Source organism: Gadus chalcogrammus, chromosome 17 (genome assembly GCF_026213295.1).
Source record: "Gadus chalcogrammus isolate NIFS_2021 chromosome 17, NIFS_Gcha_1.0, whole genome shotgun sequence".
Taxonomy (NCBI): domain Eukaryota; kingdom Metazoa; phylum Chordata; class Actinopteri; order Gadiformes; family Gadidae; genus Gadus; species Gadus chalcogrammus.
The window spans coordinates 2,736,058-2,762,865 of NC_079428.1; the positions used below are offsets into that span (position 1 = coordinate 2,736,058).

The window sequence follows — 26,808 nt, forward strand, 5'->3', positions numbered from 1 at the left end:
GGGATCAAGCGGTGCAGGGAAAAAACGATCCGGCTTGAAGGAGGAGAAGGGGTCAAAAATTGCATCCAAATATAAATGAAGACCCCCCCCCCCAACTTAAAAAACGGAACAATAAAAAAATAAGGGGGGGGGGGCTGGGGAAAGGGAGTTAAAAATTGTTTCCTGCTGTGATGTCATTAGGGAAGCAAAAGCAGAAGTGTAATCCTATTTTAATCGCAGTGGATTTATTAAACAGGAGCAGCAGGTTTAAATCTTGGCAGATTACACGAAAGACCCAAGGAGTTGTGGAGAGGGGGGCTGGAGAAGCTTGCATAATCAAGTGCACTTAAGGTGATATGGTCCTATATCTTCCCCCAGTCAGAGCCAGTGGCGGCCGCCCGCAGACAGAGAGTAATGGCGTCCTTAAGATGCTAAGAGGAAAGACCCACTTGTTTTTTTGTTGTTTCTTTTTCATATATTTCATGGCCTCGGACATGAGCTGATGCATCTCTTTGATTGCATGTTTTTTCGTGTGTGTGTGTGTGTGTTTTCTCATCAATGTGTATGCGTGTTTGCATTAATGCATGCATGCATGCCCTACGTCGTCGCTTTTTGTGTGCACGTGCCTCTTTTCATTATTTTTACTTCCTCATGCAGCAAATGCTCTTCACTCCGTCTCAAATAGATGACCTTGCACCTCGGGCCGCTGCCATGCATTCAGAGGCAAGAGCCCACTGGGTATTATCAAAGAATCAAAACAGCCTCTTGTTTAACTGCTGTGCACGAGGATTCGGTCATCTCTAGGGACAGCCGTAATGACAACGTTACATAACCGCTGAGCCAAGCATATTCCACACCTCTGAGAAGGTATGCATTCGTAATGAGCTGCAGGGTTCTGACTGTCACGACATACACATCCAACGGGCCCGCCTCAAAGACACAGTATGACACAAGAGTTCTGGCCGGAGAGGCAAAGACGGCAAACTGTTCCTCGGGAAAAGCATGCCAATCTCACCATCTGTTGGATGAGGTTGGCAACCACCGGTCTTGTGTGTGACACAGCACTTCTTTGATTGGGAGCCATCTTGGACCGCTCTCTTGTTTACCCTTATGCTGACCCGTGACCTCTCCTGTCACTGTTGCCAAGCGCACGTTGAATGCTTAGTGGGTGGATTTTTTTAAATTGCTATCGAGAGGAAGCGGTCATGCTATTTATGTGTGCCGGTTTACAGGCCGCAGATAATTACTTATGTATATGATCCACTTCTTGGATGCTTGGTATGATGGGATGGAAGGTGGATTTTTATGACCAACTTATATGACATTTGACACACCTTCAACAATTGCATTTATATCAGGTATATTTTTGTGTGCTGAAGGTTTTGCTATCTTCTTATCTTCTTTACAAAACATGGATTACAATAAATAATAAAATATTAAAATACAATGAATGCACAGGAACAACCCTATAAATTATATCGGAAATAAAACAAGATACATGGAAAGACTGGCCTCTCTTTAACATCCAGTCTTTTAACATCCATTGTGAGAACAGGAATTGTACTCAACTGCAAACAAAGTACACAAATGCTGGGAATTCAGTTTGTGCTAAATGTGATTTTGACCGTGAGCCAAATCCATAGCACATTAACTCTAATTCAGAATGTACTTCATTGGCAGTGTAGAAATCCATACCAGAGTCAGTCCTGGGTGAATAGTGAGGCCCTGCCGGAAAAGCTGGTAAAGATACCATCTAGAGGACAGTTCATGTAGTTGCAGTATCTTGAAGACTATTCTAAATTCAAATTTGAGTTCAAATGTTTGGCTCTAAAGTTCCCAGTTGGCAACTTTGAATTAAAAATAATTTTCCAATTTTCCACGAATAACATTAATACATTATACATCATATTGAGGTCCACCGTCCATGACATAGGTTAGAAAATGTCTCGCTCTCTACCGGCAGTACCTATTCATAACCACTAGGGGCAGTACCGCGTACACTGGGCCCGTACGGAGGACTTTAACTTTGACACCGCTGCGGTCTTCCTTCCTCTTCCGGTTACCAACATAGCAGGTATGGAGCATTATCTTTACTCCTATAAATGCACCACTGAAATCCAACGAAATCCGTCCTACAAAATACAAATATCCTCTTGTTCTGTGTTGTGTACGACTGCAGAACAAGGTTGTGTGCCATATATATCGATATTTTTTTCCGATGTGTTTGTAAAGTACATGTTTTAACCCCGGTTCTCTGCTCCGTGAAAAAGCCGCTTGCGACCCGTTAGTCTAGTTTCGGGCTACTGGAGCACATTTCCCCTCCTTAAACCGTGTACTTATTCTCTAGTATCGGCTGTATTTGAGTGTTTCGTGTGTAAATGGGTTGAGTAAATGTGAAAGTTGAGCGGCTAATGTGCTACTCGGTCTGTAGTGCATACAGGGTAACTGGAAGCGCGTCCCCACACTGCCTGTTGATGATGCATGTCTGCCTCCATTGTAATGTTGTTGTGCTCTTAGGTTCAACATGGTCCAACGCCTGACCTACCGTCGTAGGTTGTCCTACAACACTGCCTCCAACAAGACCAGACTGTGAGTACCACCCCCACACCTCCATCCATAGTGCACCCGTCGCATCTCCACGTTGGGACGCTCCTCCATCCTGGAGCTGCAGAGATACCTCCAGCTCCAGGAAGGGCGGTCTCAACCTGGAGGTCGCCGACGGCCCTCCATAATTTCAATTACTTTTATTACGTCTTATCGTACAGTACACAAGAGTAAAATGATTATGCTTGGTTCCTCAACAGCCTCCTAACGGCAACAACACAATATTAAGTAATTAGGTGTAGGCTACATTGCTCAAGTGGTAGTGCTACCAGCCAGTTTATTTGAGTGCAAAAATGCACTTCTACTATCCGTCCTGGAGCTTCAAGGCATCTTCTGAATCTGATTGACCTGTCGTGCATCATTGATTTGACTGAGCTGTATGTTCTGTCCTGCAGTTCCCGGACACCTGGTAACCGCGTTGTGTACCTGTACACCAAGAAAGTCGGCAAAGCCCCCAAGTCGGCATGCGGTATCTGCCCAGGGAGACTGCGCGGAGTAAGTCCCACAAACACACGTTGAGACGACTGCGAAGTTCATTACAACCATGTTATCCAGGCACTTTGTTGAATACTCGTCTGTTGGACCGTGTGTGTATATATATATATATATATATATATATATATATATATATATATATATAGATAGATATATATAGATATATATAGATATATATAGATATATATAGATATATATAGATATATATAGATATAGATATATATAGATATATATAGATATATATATCTCTATCTCTCGTTCATTCACTATGTTGTATGCAAAACTGGGGGTATAACATGGGAGGATGTTGCAGAGTAACAGTTAACTACTTGACTTCATTACAAAGTAGTAAATTCCACCCTTATCGTTTAGATTTAGTGCATTTTATCAAGACTCTTTTGGCCAGAGCGACTTAGAAAAACAATATATTGTTGTCTGTGCGGTAAGGATGTTCATAGAACCAAGGTCAAAGCACTCACAATTGTTAGGTTAACCCATTCCCCGTATACAACCAAGATAGCTAGGATATGATGCTACACAATACTGAGTTCTATTATTACTTTTTTAAGTGAAGTAATGCACATGTTCTCCATCAAACACCACTTGGATGGTTAGGTTAGTTGTAGTGTTTGATCTGAGATGCCGCAGGTGTTTCTGCGTTCGTAGCCAAGCATGTGGATGGTTTCCTTGGTGCATACAGGGGTGTCCAGGATAATTATATGATCTTCAAACAAGATTCCTTGTGTTTATTTGAACCCTTGTACGATTACTTGAACCCTTCATTTGACATCCTGCATCAGGGACTCTATACACTGTTGTATCGGGAGGTTTGGTTAATTCCTCATAATTGATTTGGGCGCACTTCTCCTGTTTGAATCTCCTGGTGGTTTTCTATGCTAAGAAAACAACGGGGGTATGGTGATATGTAGCGTGTGTTGTAGTGTTTTTTTCTTTCCGTTTTGAATACCCGAAAGTTACCATCGCAAGGTTTTGTTATTCCTAAAATGTCTGGCTCTCTGGTTCAGACTTAAGCTTCAGTGAAGAACGCAGATGTTGGTTGTCATTAATTTCATCCTATAATGCTTTATGGGCAGGCTCAATGTTGTGGAAATGGGAAGTTTCAAACTATCTTGGCACCATTTAAATCAGCTAAATGGAAATGGTGAACAATAAAATAACGCCAATCTGCACTGTGCTTAAATACTCAATCAGCAAACAGAAATACTCAGGGGTTGTGTTTTGTAGCGCTTCCAATCAGGCAATATAAAAGGACAAGAAACTAGTTTCTAATCAGATGTATTTTCTGTTGTGCAGATCCGTGCTGTTAGACCTCAGGTTCTGATGAGGCTCTCAAAGACTAAGAAGCACGTCAGCAGAGCGTACGGTGGCTCCATGTGCGCCAAGTGCGTCCGTGACAGGTAGGTCTCGTCCACACGCCCGTCATAAGAACACCACACAACAAGAATACAAAAGCCCGACCGATGAATCAGTTGGCCCATTTTTATCGGACGATGTTGGCATATCACAGTTAAAACTATCGTATGTGTTTGATATGAAAACTTGAGAGGTGTTTTGTTAATGTCCTCACCTCTTTATAAATCCTCTACTGTGGTGGTTGAACCGCTAAACGGAGGTTCATTGACATTATCATGACAACATGATGCGTTGGCCCGAAGCAATGCTGGAGGGTGTGCAGTAAATGCAGAGGGACCTGCTAAACCCCCAAGATACCGCGATATATTTATCTACTAAAGCAGTGTCTATATTTGGAATGTCGGTAGAGGTCTTTTACTCCATCACATCGGAACCTGTCCGTCTCTATAGAATACTTCATAAACATACTTTATAACTGACTTGAGCCTAATGCATGTGTTGCTAGTTGTGTTCCTAATGTGATTTTTAACGTTTTCTTGTGTTTATTAGGATCAAGCGTGCTTTCCTGATTGAGGAGCAGAAGATCGTTGTCAAGGTCCTCAAGGCACAGGCACAGAGCCAGAAGGCCAAGTAGATGTATTTGTATTGCTTCAATAAAAGAAATGGGGGAAAATGATTTGTTTATAGACTTTTCTTTAATCACTGGAGGGCACATGTGGAATCCTTAGTTTCCCGTCAAGTTAAAGCGTATTTTGCCAACCTTTGTCCCCACATATTGAGATCCCTTGTGTGTACGTTTATTGTGTTCTAAATTAAAGGAGTTAAATTATAAAAACATACGATAGATTCTATGGGAGAAAAAAGCCTGACTAACATAGTATTGGGTGACCTGGATTGTTAAAAATGGCTACTGAAGTTGACTCTGTTAAGACTTAACTTCTCCACGCCGCTCTGACGTCGTCAACTTCTGGTACTCTACATTAACTAAAGGTTAAAACTGGGTAGTAAGACGGGACCATTACTTCTGTTTGTTGGGCATGCAGTATAAACAAGGATATACTTTTGCTTGGTTTGCACAGAACAACCATCCCACATGGTTTCTAATGTCTTAGTATAAACTCTAAAGGACATCATTCTGGGCCACGATTAACTAAGCATTGATTGATATAGCCTAGGTTCTAAATGCACCAACATGTTCAGTATCTTACTAGCCATGACCAAGAATAGAGAAAGTGAATGACTTGGATCTCTTCAACTTATGTTCTACAGAACATTTGTAGTTGCAGAACTAGTGCTTGTAAGAATATCATTCAAATGTACAGTGGAAGACATTTAGGCAACGCATGTCTGCACCATTGGACGCTGATCCATTTTATACGGATTTCATGAATTGTCATTTCACAAATAGGCAGCGTGAAATAAAGGTGCTTCATATATTGGAACATGAATGCTGTTTATACGAGTCGCATGAATAAGGCGTCATCCCTTCCTGTCCTTACCAGACGTATACAAACTGAACAAATTGAGGTATGACTGATATTTAAAAAAAAAAAGTAAAAGTATCGTATTTGTAAAATAAATTTACATGAATTATATTAAACCAATATATAGGTTAAAGGCTTTACGGAAAAGGGAGCTGTTTACACGAGTCGCAAGAATATACGTCATCGCTTCCTGTCCTCAGGCGTACACGAAATAAAGTAAAGGCACGAATGATATTCATGTAGTATTTACACGTGTCATATATATTTGGTAAAATAAATTGACATCAATTAGATTTTAACCCATAGTTGAATATATCGGTTAAAGGCTACACGAGTCGCATGGATAATGCGTCATCGCTTCCTTTTCTTACGGTTGTATGAAAAACATTAAACGTATGAATGATTTTAACGTACCATGTACACATATATTATATAACAGATTTCGTAAAATAAATAATGTACAAAATGTAAATTGTACGCCTAGTATCAGTATCAGTAGAAGCTATACCGGAAGAGGGTGCAACGCGTCCGGTCCACGTCAGCACCGCCGCTGAGTGCAGATTCATCACAGCCAGCAGCTCATCATCACACTGGACTGATATCACACATAGCGATGGAGACGATATACGGCTTACCCTTCGCCGTGCTGGAATGTCCGAACATCAAACTGAAGAAGCCGTCATGGCTGCACATGCCGTCCGCGATGACGGTCTACGCCATCGTCATTGTGTCCTACTTTCTCATCACTGGAGGTGAATGCTATCCGCATGCTAAGCTAATGCTCATACACACACACCCACACCGATCTTAGTGTTAATTCCTTTTGGATGACTGATGAAGGATCGTGCATGTTTTGCGTGCAAGAAGTGGTTATTCGTGACGCCGTGGCTGTAGATCAGGATTAGTGAGTTTCATTGGTGGTTTGTTGATTTGAAAGCTCAATGTGTTATTACAACACAGTCTGCACACACAATTGGGTGACGTTGACTTGCATGCACAGGTTCTAACTCATAGTCTTCAATTTCTAAGTTTCATATCGTAAACAGTGCAGACCTAGCCGAAGTTATACGCCGTCTAATTCCTTGCAACATGTCTTCAATGCCCTGTTTGCTTCTCGTTCTGAATCGGAAAGCTTTTAATAAGTCTGTTTTGTCACCTTCCCTTGCAGGCATCATATATGACGTCATCGTGGAGCCTCCAAGTGTCGGTTCCATGACTGACGAGCACGGCCACCAGCGGCCGGTGGCTTTCCTGGCATACCGGTAATGGACGCTAAGCAAATACACTCACATACACACACCTCCAACGCGTACACGCACACGCACCACCACGCACACACACACACCCACCACCACCACGACGCACTCACACACCACCACCACGTACTCGCACACTAGTCTGCACCCAAAGTCACAATTTCACACTCTGCACCCAAAATCACAACTTCACACTCGCCTACACATTCACCGCACGTCTGGTCCAACCCACACACTCACCCCCGCCCATTTACCAGGCTCCTGATCGACTGCTCAACAGAATTTGCTTCTGTGATTCATTGTTGTGTGTGTGTCATGGTCTTTGCACAGAGTGAACGGCCAGTACATCATGGAGGGCCTGGCCTCCAGTTTCCTCTTCACCATGGGGGGCTTGGGCTTCATCATCCTGGACCGCTCCAACGCACCCAACATCCCCAAGCTCAACCGCTTCCTGCTGCTCTTCATCGGCTTCGTCAGCGTGCTGCTCAGCTTCTTCATGGCCCGCGTGTTCATGCGCATGAAGCTGCCGTGAGTTAACCCTCTGTGTTGTGTGTTGGTCTTTGCTGTGCCTTTGTCTTGTGGGTTTGTCTTCGTCTTGTGTGTTTCTCTTTGCTGTGTGTGTTCGTCTTTGTCTTGTGTCATTTTTTGTTGCAATGATGCATTCTTGGTCCTTATACAGTCCATCCTAATGGGTGCATGCTGCATATTTGGAATAATTAAAGTTTTAGACATGGTTAAATGTTTTATCTTTGCAACATCATAAGCATATGTTATAGTATGTAGTTCATGTGTCTTTTTAGGTCAAGTTTATCTTCTGGCCCTTAAGAAAACTGTACACATTAGTCGAGACAAAGGAGACCAATGCACTCAAGGTTTATAGTAAGTCTGATAATAATTCTCCCTTTTGGTTGACTTTCCAGTGGTTACCTCATGGGTTAAGGCGCCAAACCGACCAGCACAGGGGAGAGAAGACGGTCAAATGGAGCAGTATCGTCTCGTTTGGCTCCCAAAGGTTACTCCTCCACTTTGAATGGACTTTCATGGATTCACCACACATTAAATGAAAGCAAGCACTGACCTAGAACTAATACATGAATGTTCTGTCCAAGCGGTGTTTTCCCTATTGTTCAATTTACAATTGATTTGAAAATAAAACCAACATACCCACAAACTCAAAATAAAAAGTATGATATCATGTTTGCTGTATTGTCGCAGTAATTTACACACAATACATGCATACACACATACACATACATATGCACATACAGAATCCCAGTGCATTGCACACAAAGCCAAATGAAAATGTGTACCTTTTTCAATATTACCAATGGGAACAACACTATAAATTAGCTTCTTTCAATGTTAAAAAAGGAATTTTGAGAGGCAGACGAATTGTTGTATGTTTTTGTAAACGCATCTGAAAGGCCTTTGCCCCGACACCTTTTGTGATTTTTCTTTTTTTGTATTGGAGGAAAAATAAACAATGTTTCCTCGGTCTTGCTGTGGTTCTTCAGTCTTCCTCAGCCAATGATCTGACGCACGTACACAGTTCAACCCTTGTATTTGGAGCAGCCGTTTGTGATCCATTGTGAACTGAGCCTTTTTTATCCGCCCTTCATTTGACTGAAGTCGATTTCACCCCGATATTGAAGTCCTTCAATAGCTTGGCACCAATTATGGCACTGGTCTAAGGTCAGCCCTGAGAGACAAACACACTGGGTGACTCTGGGAGGAGCTGAGCATGCTGGGAAATGGAATACAGAGAAGCCTTATCTATGAAACCATAGAGAAGTGGTGAGAAATGTATAATCCTTTATAAATGATTATTGAGATGATTCTTACTATTATTTATAAGGTTTGTTAATGATTTACAATTTAATATGTTAGTTCTTTATGAACACCGAATACTGCTGCAGTTCATGTTTTGTTCAGCTTGCTAGAAAGCAATTGTTAAAGGGTTGATATTACCACCGGGCGTCAGTGTGATTAGCCATGACGAGGCTAAGCACACACACCTGGTGACATAATATCACCACTTCAATTCAAAGTCTTATTGGTCACATGTTTGCAAAAATAACATTTTACATACAGTGAAATTAAATAGGAGTCATCACTCTCATTCACTCTATGTATTTTTTGTGAGCTCATCTAAAGTAGGGACAATCTATGCCTAACTAAGAATTTAAAGATCATATTTAAAGCTGGAAAAGCCTGAAGTACCATTGCAGCAGTACCGATACTCATAAATATTTGTATTCTTAGAATTTTTTTATTTCACTGACGCTTTTATCAAAAGCAATGTCATAAGTTCATAAACTCATTCAACATGAAGATATGACACTAACAAGTGCAAGAATCACACAAGTAAAAACATTTAATCAGTAAGCAGAGTTCTGAATTAATCAAACCAGTAAATTCAGTTATTTAAATGTTTTCTATTAAAAAAAATATTTTAGGGTAGCACATGTTTAGTTTGTGTCATTTCATTAGTTGGACAGTAGCCTATCAGGCACTTATCAGGAAAGGTGTGGTATAATGTCATATTCTGGTCAATATTTCGATTTTATTGATCATTATTTAGCCTTGTGAAATTAAGTCTTGTTCCTTTTTTCTTACAAGTTTTCTAATAATACGAGTCAAGAGATGTTCCTATTATAGGAGAAAGGCACTAATTGCCTAGCTCCTTGAGTTTGTTAATCTGCGTCCCAATCACACACAGCTGCTCAGTTGGTAAAGCTGTTGGTGTTCTCTGGGTTGGTATAAGGATTATAATTTATATTACTTTGTTATATACAAAATATATCAGGTTTCAGAAGAGAGCGTTGTTGAAGAGACTTGAACCCATGTCTCCAGAATGAGGGTGACCTGCTCTAACAACTACACCACTGAGACACTTTTCATTAAGTGGTTGGAGGTTATAATTGACATTCAATTTCACACAATGTGAATTGTTAAGTCAATTATGAACTCTGATTAAGTCTGAACCAGGTGCTCAGTGGGGCAGTGGATAGAGCTGTATGTGTTCTGTTCTTGAGTCGTGTATATGACCTGGGTTCAAATCCTGGCAGGAACACTCAACTTGGATTGGATACTTTTTCCAACGATGTCATGTGTATTGTAGGGTCAACAATGAACTTTCTCAGTTTCTAAGTCGGTGTCTCTGTGGCGCAGGTGATAGAGCTGTTGAGGATCTGTTCTGGAGACACCGGTTCGATTCCTGCAATTGGGGGTTTTGTGAGAATCACTCTCTGGTGATTGGATGCGTGTGAATGACTGTCTCTGTGAATGGATGTGTCTGTGAATCAGTTAATTCACAGCCATCGATTCACACTGACAGTCATTGGGAATGAATGGGCGAGTGGGAATGACTGTCTGGGAGAGTGGATGACTGTGAATGAGTGCACTCATTCACAGCCATCCATTCCCACAGACAGTCATTCGAAATGAATGTGTGAGAGAATGGACCCAATCAGCAGAGAGTCGTTCCCATAAGACCCCCCCCCCGTAGGAGTCAGACCGATGACTCCAGAACAGATCCTCAACAGCTCAAACACCGAGAGGAGGGGACGTTTTGATAAACGTTGCTCTGATAGTTTACCCAAAATGTTGTACTCCCACCTGGATTGCAGGTGGGAGGTGTCTGTGTGTCCCAGGTGAGAGTGTGTCAGGTGGGAGTTGAACCCCGGTCTCCACGACTGTTACCCAACAGCTCTCTCACATGCGCCACCGAGACACTTACTCATGAATGGTTGGAGGTTATATTTGACATTCAATTTCACGCGACATTGCTTCTTGTGAATTGTTAAGTCAATTATGAACTCCGATTAAGTCTGAACCAGTGGCTCAGTGGGGCAGTGGATAGAGCTGCATGTGTTCGGTTCTTGAGTCGTGTATACGACCTGGGTTCAAATCCCGGCAGGAACACTCACCTTGGTTTGGAAACCTTTTCCAACTATGTCATGTGTATTGTAGGGTCAACAATGAACTCTCTCCGTTTCTAAGTCGGTGTCTCTGTGGCGCAGGTGATAGAGCTGTTGAGGATCTGTTCTGGAGACACCGGTTCGATTCCTGCAATTGGGGGTTTTGTGAGAATCACTCTCTGGTGATTGGATGCGTGTGAATGACTGTCTCTGTGAATGGATGTGTCTGTGAATCAGTTAATTCACAGCCATCGATTCACACTGACAGTCATTGGGAATGAATGGGTGAGTGGGAATGACTATCTGGGAGAATGGATGACTGTGAATGAGTGCACTCATTCACAGCCATCCATTCCCACAGACAGTCATTCGAAATGATTGTGTGAGTGAATGGACCCAATCAGCAGAGAGTCGTTCCCATAAGACCCCCCCCCGTAGGAGTCAGACCGATGACTCCAGAACAGATCCTCAACAGCTCAAACACCCGGAGGGGATGTTTTGATAAAAGTTTCTCCTTTACTTTACTACAAAAACATTGTACACCCACCTGGATTCCAGGTGAGAGTGTGTCAGGGAGTTCCAGGTGAGAGTGTGTCAGGTGGGACTCGAACCCGGGTCTCCAGAACTGATATCCAACAGCTCTCTCACATGCGCCACCGGGACACTTGCTATGACATTGTCGAAAGTTATAGTTGTCAATGACATTTTATGCATTTACATGTTTTCAAAATCGTAGTAGGATTCCAAAGTTAGGGCAGAAGTGGGTGCTTGAACCCACGTCTCCAGAACAGATAACAAACAGCTCTCTCACTTGCGCCACCAAGACACTGGGATTTATTAAAGCTTATAAATCAGATTACATTGAACAACATTGTTTCTAAAATCAATTGTGGCCTCACAGGAGACTAGTGGGAGGGATTTGAACCCATGTCTCCCGAAGTGTTAATCACTTACTTTCACAACTGCACCACTGAGACACTGGCTGAGATGTCCAACTTTATAATTTACATGACATTTATTTCTAAAATTATATTTGGTTTTCAATTAGAACCTGTTTGCCAGGACATCAGCCCATGTCTCTAGAATTGTTTAATAAAAGCTCTCTCAACCCGACCGCCTAGAATCCAGCTATGAGATGGTCCAAACTTTAATTGACCTTACATGATGGGACATCGCCCAAAAATGACTCCCCCCACTAGAGTTGAGCTGTGATTGAACCCATGTCTTCAGGATTGATAAGCAACAGCTGAACATGCAGACAAGACGGCTGCTATTAGTTGACATCATATCGCTATGTTTCTATGATTACATTAAAAGTAGAGAGCCCAACGAGGGGACTGAACCCATGTCTCAGAGCTGATAGCCAACAGTTATCTCAACCTCTCATCCCTCCTTTCCTTCCCATCTCTCCATCTTTTCCCTCCTCCTTACCCAATCCATCTGTCTCCTCCCTCTCCCCTTCTCTCCTCTCCACACTTTCTCCCCTCCTCTGCCTTTAAGCTGTCCAAAGAAAAGGGGAACTTTTTTAGCTTTTTACGTCAATTTATTAAGAATCAAACAAGGTATGACAAAAACGACACATTGCTACATCCTTATTATTAAAACATACTTTTTCTGTTGGTCTAACATCAGCAAACAATCGTTGTTTGTCTCTTGATAAAACACCGTATAAAGTTATACAATAAATATAGATTGCATTAATTGGACAGCAAACCACAGCACCAACCAGCCATGCATAGAATTATTAAAGTGAATCTTATATTACATAACAAAATCTCACATGATCCCTTCACACATAATAATAATTAATAGTTCATCATATGTATTTTGCGCTTTTCAATGACCCAAAGACGCTTACAGTGAAGGGGGGGACCTCACTCACCACCACCAGTGAGTAGCACCCTCTTGGGTGATGCACGGCAGCCAATCTGCGCCAGAACGCTCACCACACACCAGCTTGAGGTGGGGAGTGAGGGGATTAATGAGTCAGCCAATTGGACAGGAGCACATATGATGTAGCACAATTAGTCTTTTTAAACATCAGTGTCCTTTTCAAAACGCTTTCGATTACAGCTAAAGCTCAAATCAATTGCATAGAATCAGCAACCACCAAGGAAAGCATCCGGTAAGACAAACCAGCAACCTTACTGGGAGGGTCTTCTGTAAGCGCTACGGGCCAAGTGATGATAAATAAATTAATATAATCTGGACTACAAATTGTAAAAGCTAATAATATTACCTCATTGGACCTGAAACAGTATCAGAGCCAACATTGGTTCTGACTGGTTTCAGCTCATACACAGAGCGGTCAAAACAACACTGTGAACGTCAAACTGTCTGATGTAGGCATGACTTCTTTACCAATATATACTATAGCCTTTCCTTTGTCCTATGCTTCATCACCCACCTCCAGACCTCGTGTCTCTGAATAAACCACGTGTTGAACCTTAACCACTCTTCGAGTCATACCCCTGGAACCCCATCACCAGACGCCAGCATCAAAACCAGTACAACCAGTGAGTGACTGTGTTACGTTCGGATGTCCTTGATATGGCTTCCCTTGCCCTGGACGCCATTTTCCTCAGGAAGCTGTAAAGACAGAAAAAGATGGATACATCGTCACAGCAGAGAACACAATTCAGCTCTGGGGGGTGAGAAGATTTTAGGGAGTTGTTGACAAAGATTCACTACTCAGTTTGTGTTGTACGTTAATTACCTAACGGGTGATTAATTACTATTTGTACTACTAATTTGGCTCCAAACATCAACAACATTTATTGTGTGAAAACCCAATAGAGCTTCTAAGATCTTGAGCTTTTTTTGTTTATACTAATCCAACCAATTACTACTTGAGGGAAAATAATACTGCGTTTTGTTCGTTAGCCGACATAGTGAATTAGTCTCTTTAGCAGATCCTGAAGAGTTACTAGTCTCCAGACCAGCCTACCTTGCTCTTGTTCTTCCCGTTTTCCAGATGAACCGGACTGGGCATGCTCATGTTTAGCGCCGTCTCGATTTCTGGGAACAGGAGAAGACAAAGACGGTCGTTACACGAGGACTCTGCCCTGTACCTCTCATCTTTATTTAAATGAAACTAAAATTCTAATTTGTATTTATTTATTGTTTAAGTTGACAAGGACGGCGCACAATTCAAAGTAATTGCACCAGAGTTAGCTAGCAGCTCGTCTACATTGTCGATCTGTTTAACGTTGTTATGACGTTAAACAGAACAATTCTTAAAAAGTCCATCAGTGGGAAACAGATAAAGCCGGTATAATAATCAACCAACACAAGGTGCTCTTTAGTGGGGCCACTTTGGCGCCGACTCTAGCCGATGTCTGGGTCTGTTCCAAGGGCTCTGTGCTGCGGCCGCTCTACCTGAGAGCACCAGGTGGATCTTCTCCACGACGCGCTCCGCGTCCTCCCGGCTGAAGCACATGGGGGGCTTGATCTTCAGGACGTTCCTGTGGGGGCCGTCGGCGCTCAGAAGGACGTGCTGCTCCTTCAGTCTGACGGAGGCTGGAGGTTAGCATTGTCGTCCCTCTCCTCTCTCCCCTCCCATCTCTTTTCCTCTCCTCCCCCATCTGTCCTTTCTCTCACTTCTTCTCTCTCCCCTTCTCCCCTCTCTCGCCACCCCACCCCACCCCTCTCCTCATCACCAAAAAGCTGTCCTTTCTCTCCTCCTCTATCCAAAACACTCTCTCCCACCCTTTCCACCCCCCTCTCTCTCCTCTCCTCGTCTCTACCCCTCCCCTTCACCCCCGTCCTCACTACTCTTCTCCCCCTCACTCTCTCCTCTCCCCCAAACCACCTTAGGCAAGGCAAGGCAATATATAGCGCATTTCTAACATCAAGCAGTTCAATGTGCTTTACAGAGAAAATACAACAGTATCATTTATAGTGAAGAAGAAGATGCAAACAATATAATGAAAGCCCTTCAATGAAATTACACATTACACTCATTCTCCCTCTATTCACCCTCCTGCCCTCCATCCACCCTCTCTCCTTCTCTACTCCTCCCACTCACTCTCCTCCCCTCTTCTCCTTCTCTCACACGTTTCCCTCCTCTCTCCCTCTCCCCTAACCTTTCTCCCTCCCCCTATACCCTCTTTCCCCTAACCTCTCTCCTCTCTAACTCCACCTCTACCTGTCTCCTCTGTACCCTTTTTCCCTCTACTCTCGCTCTCTAACTCCCTTCCCATCTCCTCCCTCCCCCCCCAGCCCTTACTTGTAGATGACCTCCTGCCCCCCCCCCAGCCCTTACTTGTAGATGACCTCCTGTGCCTCGGCAGTGGCAGGAGTGAGCTTCACCCGGTCCCTCACCAGCTCCACGCCCACAAACAGACCGGGGCCCCTGGGACACACACACACACACACACACACACACACACACACACACACACACACACACACACACACACACACACACACACACACACACACACACACACACACACACACACACACACACACACACACACACACACACACACACACTTTTTAAACGCTGTTTCAGAAGACGCTTAGCTTTGTGTTGTGATGTTATAGTTTGGGATGACTGTCATGTAGTCATACTTGCCACTAGGGGGAGCTGTAAGTAAGAAGGCCTGTTAGGTGTGTTTCTCTCTCATCCCTTTGGGGGCACTCTTCTAGCCATCTCCACCACAGAGCGTGGACTGTGGTAACATGTGCGACTGACACTGGCAGTACATAAACGGACCTTCCCAACAATAATTTGGTTGTGTTGTTGTTTCTTCTCAGAGTAGAGGTTAGCACACTAGCTTAAAGGTTGAAGAAACGTAGATGTGGATTGTGTGTGTCTGTGTGTGTGTCTGTGTCTGTGTGTGTCTGTGTGTGTGATTGTGTCTGTGTCTGTGTCTGTGTGTGTGTGTGTCACCACCCACCTGACGTCGCCCACCAGGGGATGCGTCTCCTTCAGGCCCCCCAGCAGACGGCTCAGGTGGGCCCCCACCCGCAGGGCGTTCCCCTGTAGGTCCTCATTCTGGATGACGTCCAGCACGGCCAGGCCGATGGCGCAGGACACCGGGTTCCCGCCGAACTGAGGGGAGACCGGGGGGGGGGTTACAACCAGACCTACTGGGGTTGGGGACTGAGACTCCGGTCGGTGCCGTATCGTTTACATGAAGTCGGTCCGGCCTGAACCGGTTTCAGACGGGTCCGACCTGAACCGGTTTCAGACGGTAAATGTCTAAATGTTTCAGCAGTTCCCGTTCAACTGTTTTTTTCCAGCAACCTGAAGCTCTTTACCCTTTCGCTCCAGGAATGGATATGATGCATTTTCTCCCGTCACGGCCAGGGAGTAAAATGGGCTTTCTTCCACATTTTGCTTTTTTTATTATCCTTTAATGATCAAACAACGTGTTTGGAAACTGCACCCAGTATGCAACAACACACACAGTCTGCAACAACACACACATTATGCAACAAAACAGTCTGAAGCAGCATACAGTATGCAACAACACACGCATTATGCAACAACACACACAGTCTGGAACACACAGTCTGCAACAACACACAGTCTGCAACAACACACACAGTCTGGAACAACTCACAGTCTGCAGTCATTCCCTACAGAGTTGAAGTACTGCCTACCGTCTCTTAAAGTACTGCCTACAGTCTCTTGAAGTGCTGACTACCGTCTTGAAGTACTGCCTACCGTCTCTAGAAGTACTGCCTACCGTCTTGAAGTACTGCCTACCGTCTTGAAGTACTGCCTACCGTCTTGAAGTACTGCCTACCGTCTCTTGAAGTACTGCCTACCATGTGGAAATACTCCCTACCGGGTCGAAGTACTCCAGTACTCCCTACCGTGTTGAAGTACTGCCTACCGTCTCTTGAAGTACTGCCTACCGTCTTACTGTACTGCCTACCGTCTCTTGAAGTACTGCCTACCATGTGGAAATACTCCCGTACTCCCTACAGTGTTGAAGTACTCCAGTACTCCCTTCCGTGTTGCAGTACTACTCACCGTGTTAAAGTACTCCATGCCGGCGGCCATGAAGGCCTGGGCCACCTCGCGGGTGGTGACCACGCAGCTCATGGGGTGTCCGTTGCCGATGGGCTTCCCCATGGTGACGATGTCGGGCACAAAGTCCTCGCCCTGCAGCTGGAAGCCCCAGAAGTGGCTCCCCACGCGGCCGAAGCCCACCTGCACCTCGTCCGCGATCACCACGCCCCCTGCCGCCCGCACGTGACTGGAGGAGGGGGGGGGGGGGGGGTGTAGGGGATGGAGGTGAACACACACACACACACACACACACACAGACACACACACACACAACCACACACACGGACAGACACACATGCACACACAGACATGCACGCATGCACGCATAGACATGCACGCACGCACGCATGCATAGACACACGCACACAGAGACACACGCACGCACACGAAAGCCATACATACCCATGCACACATTAACGACATGCCCCATGGTATACACCCTGGCTGGGAATACACATGCACGGACTTGTTGGCTGAACATACGAGTAAACGCATGCATGCAGGGTCGACACACGCGGACGCAAACCCCGACGCAAACTCCCCCCCCCCCCCGGTCAACCCCGTGGCGACACACGCTCAAACACATCCAGTTAGTCAGCCTGCCCCACACACACACACACACACACACACACACACACACACACACACACACACACACACACACACACACACACACACACACACACACACACACACACACACACACACACACACACACACACCCCTTAAACCCCTCAAACCCGCTGTATGTCTCCATCTGCATGCTGGTCGTGTGTGAGTAAGGAATGAACCACAACGTTTTTGATTATTTGATTATTCCGCTGATACCGCAGTGACCAACAGTGATTAGATATCAGTTACTAGATTGTTATCTTTAGTCATTAGGGATTTCTGATCAACTTAAATCAGCTGGAATTAAAACCGTCCTCTGTGGTAAAGCAGCTCAAGTACAAGAGTCTGCTGCGTTCAGTCCCAGAATCCACGTCGGTCGCCACGGATACCAGTTCAGCGGTAAAAGGATTTCGTCTGAACCCGCATCCGTCAGATGGGGGAGAATCACAACAAGCTCCGTCAGGCATGACCACAGCGACACAAGCCCCACGCTCTCCGTCAGACGTAACCACGGCGACACGCGCTCCACACTAATGAGGTGAGGGGGGGTCTGGGTGGGACGGGGGGGGACGGGGGGGGACGGGGGGGGTACATACGCTGCCACTTTCTGGAAGTAGCCGGGAGGGGGGATGACCTGCCCCCCGCAGCTCTGCAGCGACTCGGCGATAAAGGCGGCGATCTGCACAGAAGAAGAGACGGTCAGAGCGAGCGCCAAGGCCCGAGGGCGCCCGGGCAGCACGGCGGCGAGGAGGAGGCGGGGGCGGAGTCTGCAGCGGGGTCGGGAGGCGGGACTTCGGACTGTAAAGGAGGGAGGCGCCGGGAGGAGACAAGGAGGAGGTGAACTTGGGGAACTGATGTTCTTGTGAGGCTAAACGCCATTCTGAGGTTGTGTGTTAAAATGCCCACTTTACCTTCTTCGTCTGACTCTAGATGGACATCTGCTTTTAAAAGAAAACGTAGTTTCCGAAGCCCTTCCGCGTAACTCCCTAGGCAGACATTAGTCTTTGGTCGTTGTCTGTGCCTTGAGTCGGGGTCTAGAACACAATGTTAAAAGGTGGCCCCGTTTCAAAGGGTTCTAGATCAGTGCTGGGGCTGTGTGGGAGGAGAATGGGGGAGGGAGGGGGAGAGAGGGGTCCCCATTCTGAACCTGAAAAAGAAAAGTAGAAAGAGGGGGAAAAAAAAAAAGAGGACAAGAAGGAAAGGAGAATCAAAGCGGGGCAACAACACGTGTGGAAGATTAAGCGTGAACTCAACGGAGTGTAGACCACACAATGCCTTCTGGATTAAATCATCTATCACAATTATTGAATACAAAAAAGGACTTCAACAATTTAACTCAAGTGGCAGCTAATTAATTAAGTGTCTCTCTCTCTCTCTCTCTCTCTCTCTCTCTCTCTCTCTCTCTCTCTCTCTCTCTCTCTCTCTCTCTCTCTCTCTCTCTCTCTCTCTCTCTCTCTCTCTCTCTCTCTCTCTCTCTCTCTCTCTCTCTCTCTCTCTCACAGATTACATTTTGAGTGTAAACTAAAAATGTCAATTGATGTGCATTGTCCCTTTTAAATAAATAAATAATTAAATACAAAATAAATAAACAAACCCCTCCACCAGACCAGACGACATCAGGACACGCATCCTACCTTGCCCCCTCTCTCGTGTGCCCGGGTGATGATGTCTCTGACCTCATCGGAGTAGGCCAGAGCAGGGTCAGGGTGGTCCGCTCGGAACCTTCCCCGGTAGACATCTGGGCTCGGGGCCTGGGGGGGGGGACGACGACACATATCGACTTACAACCAGTTGTGTGACCCTGGTTCATGATAAGCATGAATTAGCCTGGGAATCAGACGAATCTGCCAACTTAATCACAACCGTTTATCTTACAGGGGGCGGGGTTTGATACGATGACTGCACAGAGGATCCCCCAATGGGAGCTCTGTTAAGGCTTTTACATAATCAACCAATATGAATCGTTGCTCTGATTGGTTGAGTGTGAAAAAATCCCCCAAAAAATGAAACGTGATTAGCTTTGGGGCTCCAAAATTAATTCTCCAGATGGTTCTGAGCCTGAAATACTTTTTCTAAAAAAAAAACCGAGACGCATTTGAAGAGAGAGTTGAGCAGTCTTCTTTTCACTTGTTAACCATCGGTGAAAGCATTTTATACTTCCTTTGTTAAGCAGTTTGTTTTTAAGTAGATATTTTCCCCAAAGTCACTTTTAAGTGATACACTTGATTCTACATAAACAATTCTAACGTCTACTTTTGATGAAATTCAACTGTTTCGATCAAACAGCCTAATCCCAGTGATAGGAATGCAATTTAACTTTTATGTGTTTCTGGAACATACCAGCTCGTTCCAGTGGCTTCACACCAACGGAGAAGGTTGTCATCAGTTAACAAACCAGTGACCATGCCCAACAACTTATCTCTGTAATAACGTGTCAGGACAGTACCTTTCCTAGGAGGAATGCAGCGGTAATCTGAGACCTTTTCTGCGTGTGCAGAGATTCCTTACCGTCTTGTGTGGATAAACACTGATGAAATATGCACAGATCTGCCCCTTGGTGTGTAAGGTAAGAGCTCGTGGCTCCTCGGGGGGTTGTATCAGGCTACACCTGCATTAGCACAGAGCGTTGCTGAATGATGGATGGGATAACACCATCTCATAGCTCACACTGCAAGCTCAGCTCAACGGCTTGTTCAAGATGAATTCAAAGTTTTCAAAAGCATAGCCGATTTTATTTGAAATATTCACAATGCAAAACTAGTTTTTCGTAGATTTGTGTCAAATCGATATTTGATTTTGAGTTTTTTTGTGATCAGTAATAACGTGTAGCCATGCTGTAAAGATATGAAGAAAGTGTTGAGTACAACAAACAATAGTATCTTAACAGGACATGACAGCAGTGTTATGTGATCTGAACACGCCTACGCACACACACACACACACACACACACACACACACACACACACACACACACACACACACACACACACACACACACACACACACACACACACACACACACACACACACACACACACACACACACACACACACACCCCTTTCCCTCGAGGCGCGTGCACGGCTAAGCACACAGGAACCTGTCAAAGACCCGTGGAGTCATGGCGTTTTGAGGGCGGCTGGGAGCGAACTCACCACGTGCACCGACTGTTTGTGCTCGTCGTCCGACAGCTGGTGGAACTTGTACGGGCTGATGTCGATGAGGGAGGAGACGTGGCCGTGGTAGGCACTGCACGCCGCAGGGGAAACACGGGAGAACGGCATGGTCAGCGTACCGTACTGATGACGGGGTCAGAGACACCTGACGGCGATGAGCCGCGAGACGTAACGACGGAGGACGGACAGACACACGCGTTGCCGACCTCACTCTAACAGATGGTTATGTGAGGTTACACACTGATAACACCAATGTGGTGTGTGTCACGTTTAAGGGGGCCGGAACGTGTTGTTCTGCCTGCGACCTCGCCACTTATGCCACACACGGGTTAATTATTTCAACGCGTGTGTGGGTGTGTGTGTGTGTGTGTGTGTGTGTGTGTGTGTGTGTGTGTGTGTGTGTGTGTGTGTGTGTGTGTGTGTGTGTGTGTGTGTGTGTGTGTGTGTGTGTGTGTGTGTGTGTGTGTGTGTGTACACACACACTGCCAGTACTCACTTGTTCAGCGTGATGACGTCTCTGTGGCCGGTGTACTGCCAGGCTAGGCGCAGGGCGAGGTCATTGGCCTCCGAGCTGCCGGGTCCAAAGGGTTACCGCGGGTTACTCAGTGACCAGAGAACACACACAGAGGGCAGCTAAAGACGTTTGACCCCCCCCTATCCCACCTGCACCCAGCGCTTCCTCTACGTCGCAACGCATGGCGACACCGAGCCCGGGGGATCACGGTATGGTAATCATTTATAGGATGATGCAGACGTGGTTAAACTTTATCATGTCATAATTGTCAGAGTTTATGCTGCTTGGGCGTGGGACCGGGTCTGGGCTGGGTCGTAAACCACGGGGCACAGCGTGACGGTCGTGGGTTCACGGTAATAGCGCCTCCATTCAAATTGTATGTACGTGGTTCGATCTACGGCTCTGTTTGCTTTGCGAGGCGTCAACATTGAAGGGGGATTCAATGGGTGACTAGGAATCGATGTGTGCTGCACTGATAACGTTTGAGGATTCACGCAAAACGCGAGGATTCCCTTCTCAGAATTCCTGCACAACATGTCAGCTGAAAAATACTTACTACTTCTAATATACAATATAATTGCATTATCTTTGTTGAAAGTTGCAAAACAGATCATATTGACGTATTTGGCCAAAGCTTTATAATATCAATTAGTATATGCTACAAAGAATCCCTTAAGATGGCGCAATTTGATTGGTTCCCTATCTCGGGATATTGGGCGTTAACCCATGATTGAGATCTCAAACTCGGGATATTGCGTGACAGTCGTCTCGTCACACTAATAAAAACCAAAAAAACGCTAATAAAAAACAAATAAATCCTGGCAAAAAGTTTTTTTTTTTTGGAGTTTTCACGTGTAGTATATATTAAAACAGCTCAGGCTCTGTGAATAGTGGGGAATAGCCCCCACTATGCCCCACTATTCACTTTGCCTTTGGCGAATAATTGTTAAATATCTATGGATGGGTGTCCCTCCCTCCCTCCCGCCTCTCAAACCGGGTACCTGAAAGTCCCGCCCTCCCTCCCGCCTCTCAAACCGGGTAACAGGAAGTCCCGCCCTCCCCATCACCTCCAAACTGGGTAACAGGAAGTACCGCCACTCCCTATCACATCTTAAACCAGTATAAGGAAGACCTGCTCTCCCTATCGCCTCAACCCAGGTAACGGAAAGTCTCGCCCACCCGCCTCTCAATCCAGGCAACTGAAAGACCCGCCCCTTCCTATCCCCTCTCAAACCAGGTAACCTCAAAGTCCCGCCCCTTCCTATCCCCTCTCAAACCGGGCAACTGAAAGACCCGCCCCTTCCTATCCCCTCTCAAACAAGGTAACCTCAAAGTCCCGCCGTTCCCTATCCCCTCTCAAACCAGGTAATTGAAAGTCCCGCCCCTTCATATACCCTCTCAAACCAGGTAACTGAAAGTCCCGCCGTTTCCCATCGCCTCTCAAACCAGGGTAACTAAAAGTCCCGCCCTCCCGAACTTCCTCAAACCGGGTCACTGAAAGTCCCGCCCCTTCCTATCGCCTGTAAAACCGGGTAAGTGAAAGTCCCGCCCTCCATATCACCTCTTAACCCAGGTCACTGAAAGTCCCGCCTCTTCCTGGCCAGGCGTTTCCTCCTGAGACGAGCCGCCGGGGGACGTAATAATAATAATAACAAAAATAATAATAATAATAATAATAATAGAATAATAATTCTTGCGGTAACTCCTTTTGAATGAAAGGAGAGCATCACCGTTTGGGATGGCCAGAGGGAGGGAGTTCCAGAGGTATAGGGGCGACCATGGCTAAGGCTCTGCACGTACCCGGAGTTGACGAAGTAGCAGACGGAGAGCGGGTCGGGCAGCGTGGCCTGCAGCCGCTCTGCGTACAGCACCAGGTTGTCGTGGAGGAAACGGGAGTTGGTGTTCAACAGTTCCATCTGTTGGGTTCCCGCCCGCACAACGGCCGGGTGGCTGTGGCCCACTGGGGGGGGGGGGGGACAAACGATTCATTACAAATAATAAAAATGAATGTTATTGTATACTGTTCTTCAAAAGGCATGCTCATTGGTCAGTTAGCCAATCCAATAAAAGGTTGAACTCTGGACGTGTTCCCTGAATTCAGATCATTCACATCAAATCACAAAGAAAATAATAAAAAATAATTACAAAGATGCACCAGGCATAAATATGTGAATATCAAGATAATCTCAAACAAGACATGCAGGTAAGCTTGTTTATTAACTAGATAGCATTTAATGTAAACGACATGCATAAAGAATACATTTATGCTTTAGACATATAAATACAAGTGAAACAGCGTCGTTATAATATACTGAAATATAACAGCAAATAATATTTTTTTATATGAATGCAATTATGATCAGGCCTATGCATCATATTATTTGTAAATGAAGATATGGAAGTGTGTGTGTATACATGTGTGTGTGTGTGTGTGTGTACGTGCATACAGTATATGTGTGCGTATGTTTGTGTGACTCTGTGCCCGAGTGTGTTTGTGTCCGTGTGTGTGTCTCTCTCTCTGTGCCTGTGTGTGTCCGTCCGTCCGTGTGTCTGCGTGTGTGTGTCTCTGTGCCTGTGTGTGTGTGTGTGTCTGTGTGTGTCCGTGTGTGTGTCTCTCTCTCTCTCTGTGCCTGTGTGTGTCCGTGTGTGCGTGTGTGTGGATGTGGATGTATCCGTGTGCGTGTTCACCGTGGGCCACGTTGTTGATGCAGTCCAGGTACTGCTGCCCGTTCTCGTCGTACATGTACTGTCCTCTGGCCCGCACGATCTTCAGGGGGTCATGACTGAAGAACACCTTGCAGGACGGTCTGTGGTGTCAAGAGGGGGGGGGGGTTAACACGACCAGGGGAGGGGGGGTTAACATGACCAGGGGAGGGTACGTTTACATCTGGTCAACAGAATGTCACTTCATACGTTGCGAATGGAGACACAACAGTATTCTGATGTTCAGTTTGCACCTCCATGGAGTTCCCCATTCAGGAGAATAACAGTCCTACCTGATGGTATATTTAATACTATCGGCTATTATTAAGTATATGGCCCTCGGTTTATGAGCCTAAAGTCATAAACTGAGCATAAGGTCACGCCTTTAATTCTCATGAAAAGGTCTTGCTTACCATCACTCACATGAGGCAGCCATCAAATGTGCTTCATATTAAATCCAATTACCAACTTTTATATTAACATTTTGATGATCAACTTGACTCTAGTGGTCGGTTGATGTGGTGTAAGTTGCAAAACACGGTTCACAATGAGCTTTCCTGCATGACGCAACTCTCCCTCCAGCGAGGTGACAAGAACCACAATATCCAAGAAGAGACACTTTCTCACCCGATGAACTTCTTCCGCAGGTCGATGGTTTGCTTTTTGTCCAAACATTCCGTCGCCATTGTTTCCTGTGTTTTGATTGGTTCCCACTAATGAGGCTTAATAACTTAATTAACTCCGGGATCCGTCCGTGTTTCACGCGCTCCGAAGGGTCCAGGCTGCGTTTTGAGAGGTCGACCGGTGTCCCGCGCGCCTGTCCCTCGCCCTTATACTTTCTGGTGTCTAGCGCGAACGAAGGAACACACACACATACATACGCGCGCCTGCGCACACTCAGGCTCGCACACATCTGTTTATAAGCGGTTCTGTTGCTCGCTCGGGCGTGCACACACACGCACGGACATGCGCACCGATCCTCGCACAGCCGTGACGTGGGACAGCCCTCTGTGAGTCCTCCGGTAGATACATTCCGAACACGTCCAGATAAACTTAAACCTATGCATCCAGCTAAAATGCTTCATAGCCTATGCAGTGTAGATGAACAAATATTTGCCTTCGTCCCCCCCCGCCAATCAAATAAATCATGCGTGGTCCGGAATATATTGGAAAGACTTTTTATTTGGCTCATGAAAAGAAATCTATGAACAATAAGATCTGTGATGACATTTCAGTCATGTGTGTAAAGTGAAATAATATTTTACAGAATAAGCAAACAAAAAGAACAAAACAGCAGCATAACTTCATTTTCTTAAGCAAAAATCAACAAGAAAGAAAGAAAGTGTGGATACTGGATGGTCACCTCAGGGGTGGATTCGGATTTCGTACATTGAGCTCAATATGTGTTTCATTACTTAATAAACGTTCAGCGTCTCCATGGGTTTGTACATCTATATGAATAGGCTTCAATAACAGGAATATGGCTGAAAAGACATCAACCCTAACACATTTCAACTTGTTTGAGTACTTTAAAAAACAAGTCAATTCACAATCAATTCACCAATTGGTATATAATCAATAGATACGGCATACAATTTGTTATTTTTTTTAAATTTTCCTTCATGCCTTTAAATAACGTTAGATGTCTCTTTTCTTGCCGAAATGAAAGTTGAAAAAAAAGTAAAAGAACGAGCGTTTGCAGACCACGTGACCGACAGGACCGTGCGTCCTCCGTGCGTAAAAAGGACCGTGCGTCCTCCGTGCGTAAAGACGGTTAGCTGCACGCGCTGAAGATACAGCACACAACCGCACCGCATCACTGCATCACGAGTCCGACCCATGAACGGAAATCATCCAAACATTATTTAACTCATTGTAAAAGTCTCAAGAAACACAACATTGAACACATTAATAGAGAGCGACTATATTCGAGGCAAAAGTAAATCAATCCAATAGTGTACATCAACGACCCATATTTACAGTTTGCAATATTGTATTTTTTCTTTCCTAACAGTAAATATCTTTATTTTTACATCTGGACAGTAGCACAAGAGGGCTGGTCTGGCAAATGCAAGCGTATTAGATCACACTCAGTGACCGGTTTTTATTCAAGCTGCATTTCAAATCACTGCGCATTAAAACGAAATGTATAAATTGCACTTTATCTTTTGTTGCTGTTGTCACACAAGCACATATTTGAACATGACATTAAAATACTACTGTACATATATCAACCTACATTCAACAGAGAGAGAGAAAGAGAGAGAGAGAGAGAGAGAGAGAGAGAGAGAGAGAGAGAGAGAGAGAGAGGGAGAGAGAGAGAGAAAGTTTTGATACATGTAGATGTGTGAGATTGATGTTGTTTGTATGACCTTGAAAGCAGATGAGTGCCCTCTACGGTAGACAACTGGAAGTTACAATAAGAGCAGTAAAAACCACAGTAAATGAAGGCTACTACGTTATAGGGAACCTTGTTGAGCCTTATTCATGTCCCCTTGGAGGTTAAAAAAACTTAAACATTGAACTCAGAAATATCAGAGAACGCTGGTTAAATGTAGTACTAATGATGATGATGATGACGATGATATCACTGCCACCAGAAAGGAATGCCTGTTAGAAACCAAGATGGCTTCCATTAAGAACGTGTATCGAAAAATAAATAAT

At 45.1% G+C, this 26,808-nt stretch overlaps 3 protein-coding genes across 4 annotated transcripts; 2 read left to right on the forward strand and 1 right to left on the reverse strand.

Moving 5' to 3' along the window:
- Nucleotides 1-2,015: 2,015 nt before the first annotated feature.
- rpl34 (ribosomal protein L34) lies at nucleotides 2,016-5,128 on the forward strand. 2 transcript variants are annotated; one of them, XM_056575376.1, is made up of 5 exons: nucleotides 2,016-2,053; nucleotides 2,497-2,568; nucleotides 2,979-3,078; nucleotides 4,393-4,496; nucleotides 5,002-5,128. In XM_056575376.1, the coding sequence occupies exons 2-5, from the start codon at nucleotides 2,504-2,506 to the stop codon at nucleotides 5,084-5,086; spliced, it is 354 nt and encodes a 117-aa protein (XP_056431351.1). In that variant the 5' UTR covers nucleotides 2,016-2,053; nucleotides 2,497-2,503; the 3' UTR covers nucleotides 5,087-5,128. The 2 variants fall into 2 exon arrangements, with proteins under 2 accessions (XP_056431351.1, XP_056431352.1); XM_056575377.1 differs by lacking the exon at nucleotides 2,016-2,053 and adding an exon at nucleotides 2,062-2,164.
- A 1,333-nt stretch (nucleotides 5,129-6,461) lies between these two features.
- On the forward strand, nucleotides 6,462-8,698 carry ostc (oligosaccharyltransferase complex subunit). The gene is made up of 4 exons (XM_056575971.1): nucleotides 6,462-6,688; nucleotides 7,105-7,198; nucleotides 7,523-7,720; nucleotides 8,113-8,698. Exons 1-4 carry the CDS (start codon nucleotides 6,550-6,552, stop codon nucleotides 8,129-8,131), a joined length of 450 nt encoding a protein of 149 aa, XP_056431946.1. The 5' UTR covers nucleotides 6,462-6,549; the 3' UTR covers nucleotides 8,132-8,698.
- Nucleotides 8,699-12,646: 3,948 nt separating this feature from the next.
- Nucleotides 12,647-25,108, reverse strand: etnppl (ethanolamine-phosphate phospho-lyase). The gene is made up of 13 exons (XM_056575229.1): nucleotides 24,772-25,108; nucleotides 24,130-24,248; nucleotides 23,242-23,401; nucleotides 21,424-21,498; nucleotides 20,907-21,000; nucleotides 19,387-19,503; nucleotides 18,349-18,431; nucleotides 17,102-17,327; nucleotides 16,017-16,171; nucleotides 15,377-15,466; nucleotides 14,491-14,621; nucleotides 14,060-14,130; nucleotides 12,647-13,701 (listed from the first exon to the last, which is right to left on the reverse strand). The coding sequence occupies exons 1-13, from the start codon at nucleotides 24,828-24,830 to the stop codon at nucleotides 13,642-13,644; spliced, it is 1,440 nt and encodes a 479-aa protein (XP_056431204.1). The 5' UTR covers nucleotides 24,831-25,108; the 3' UTR covers nucleotides 12,647-13,641.
- Nucleotides 25,109-26,808: the final 1,700 nt, after the last annotated feature.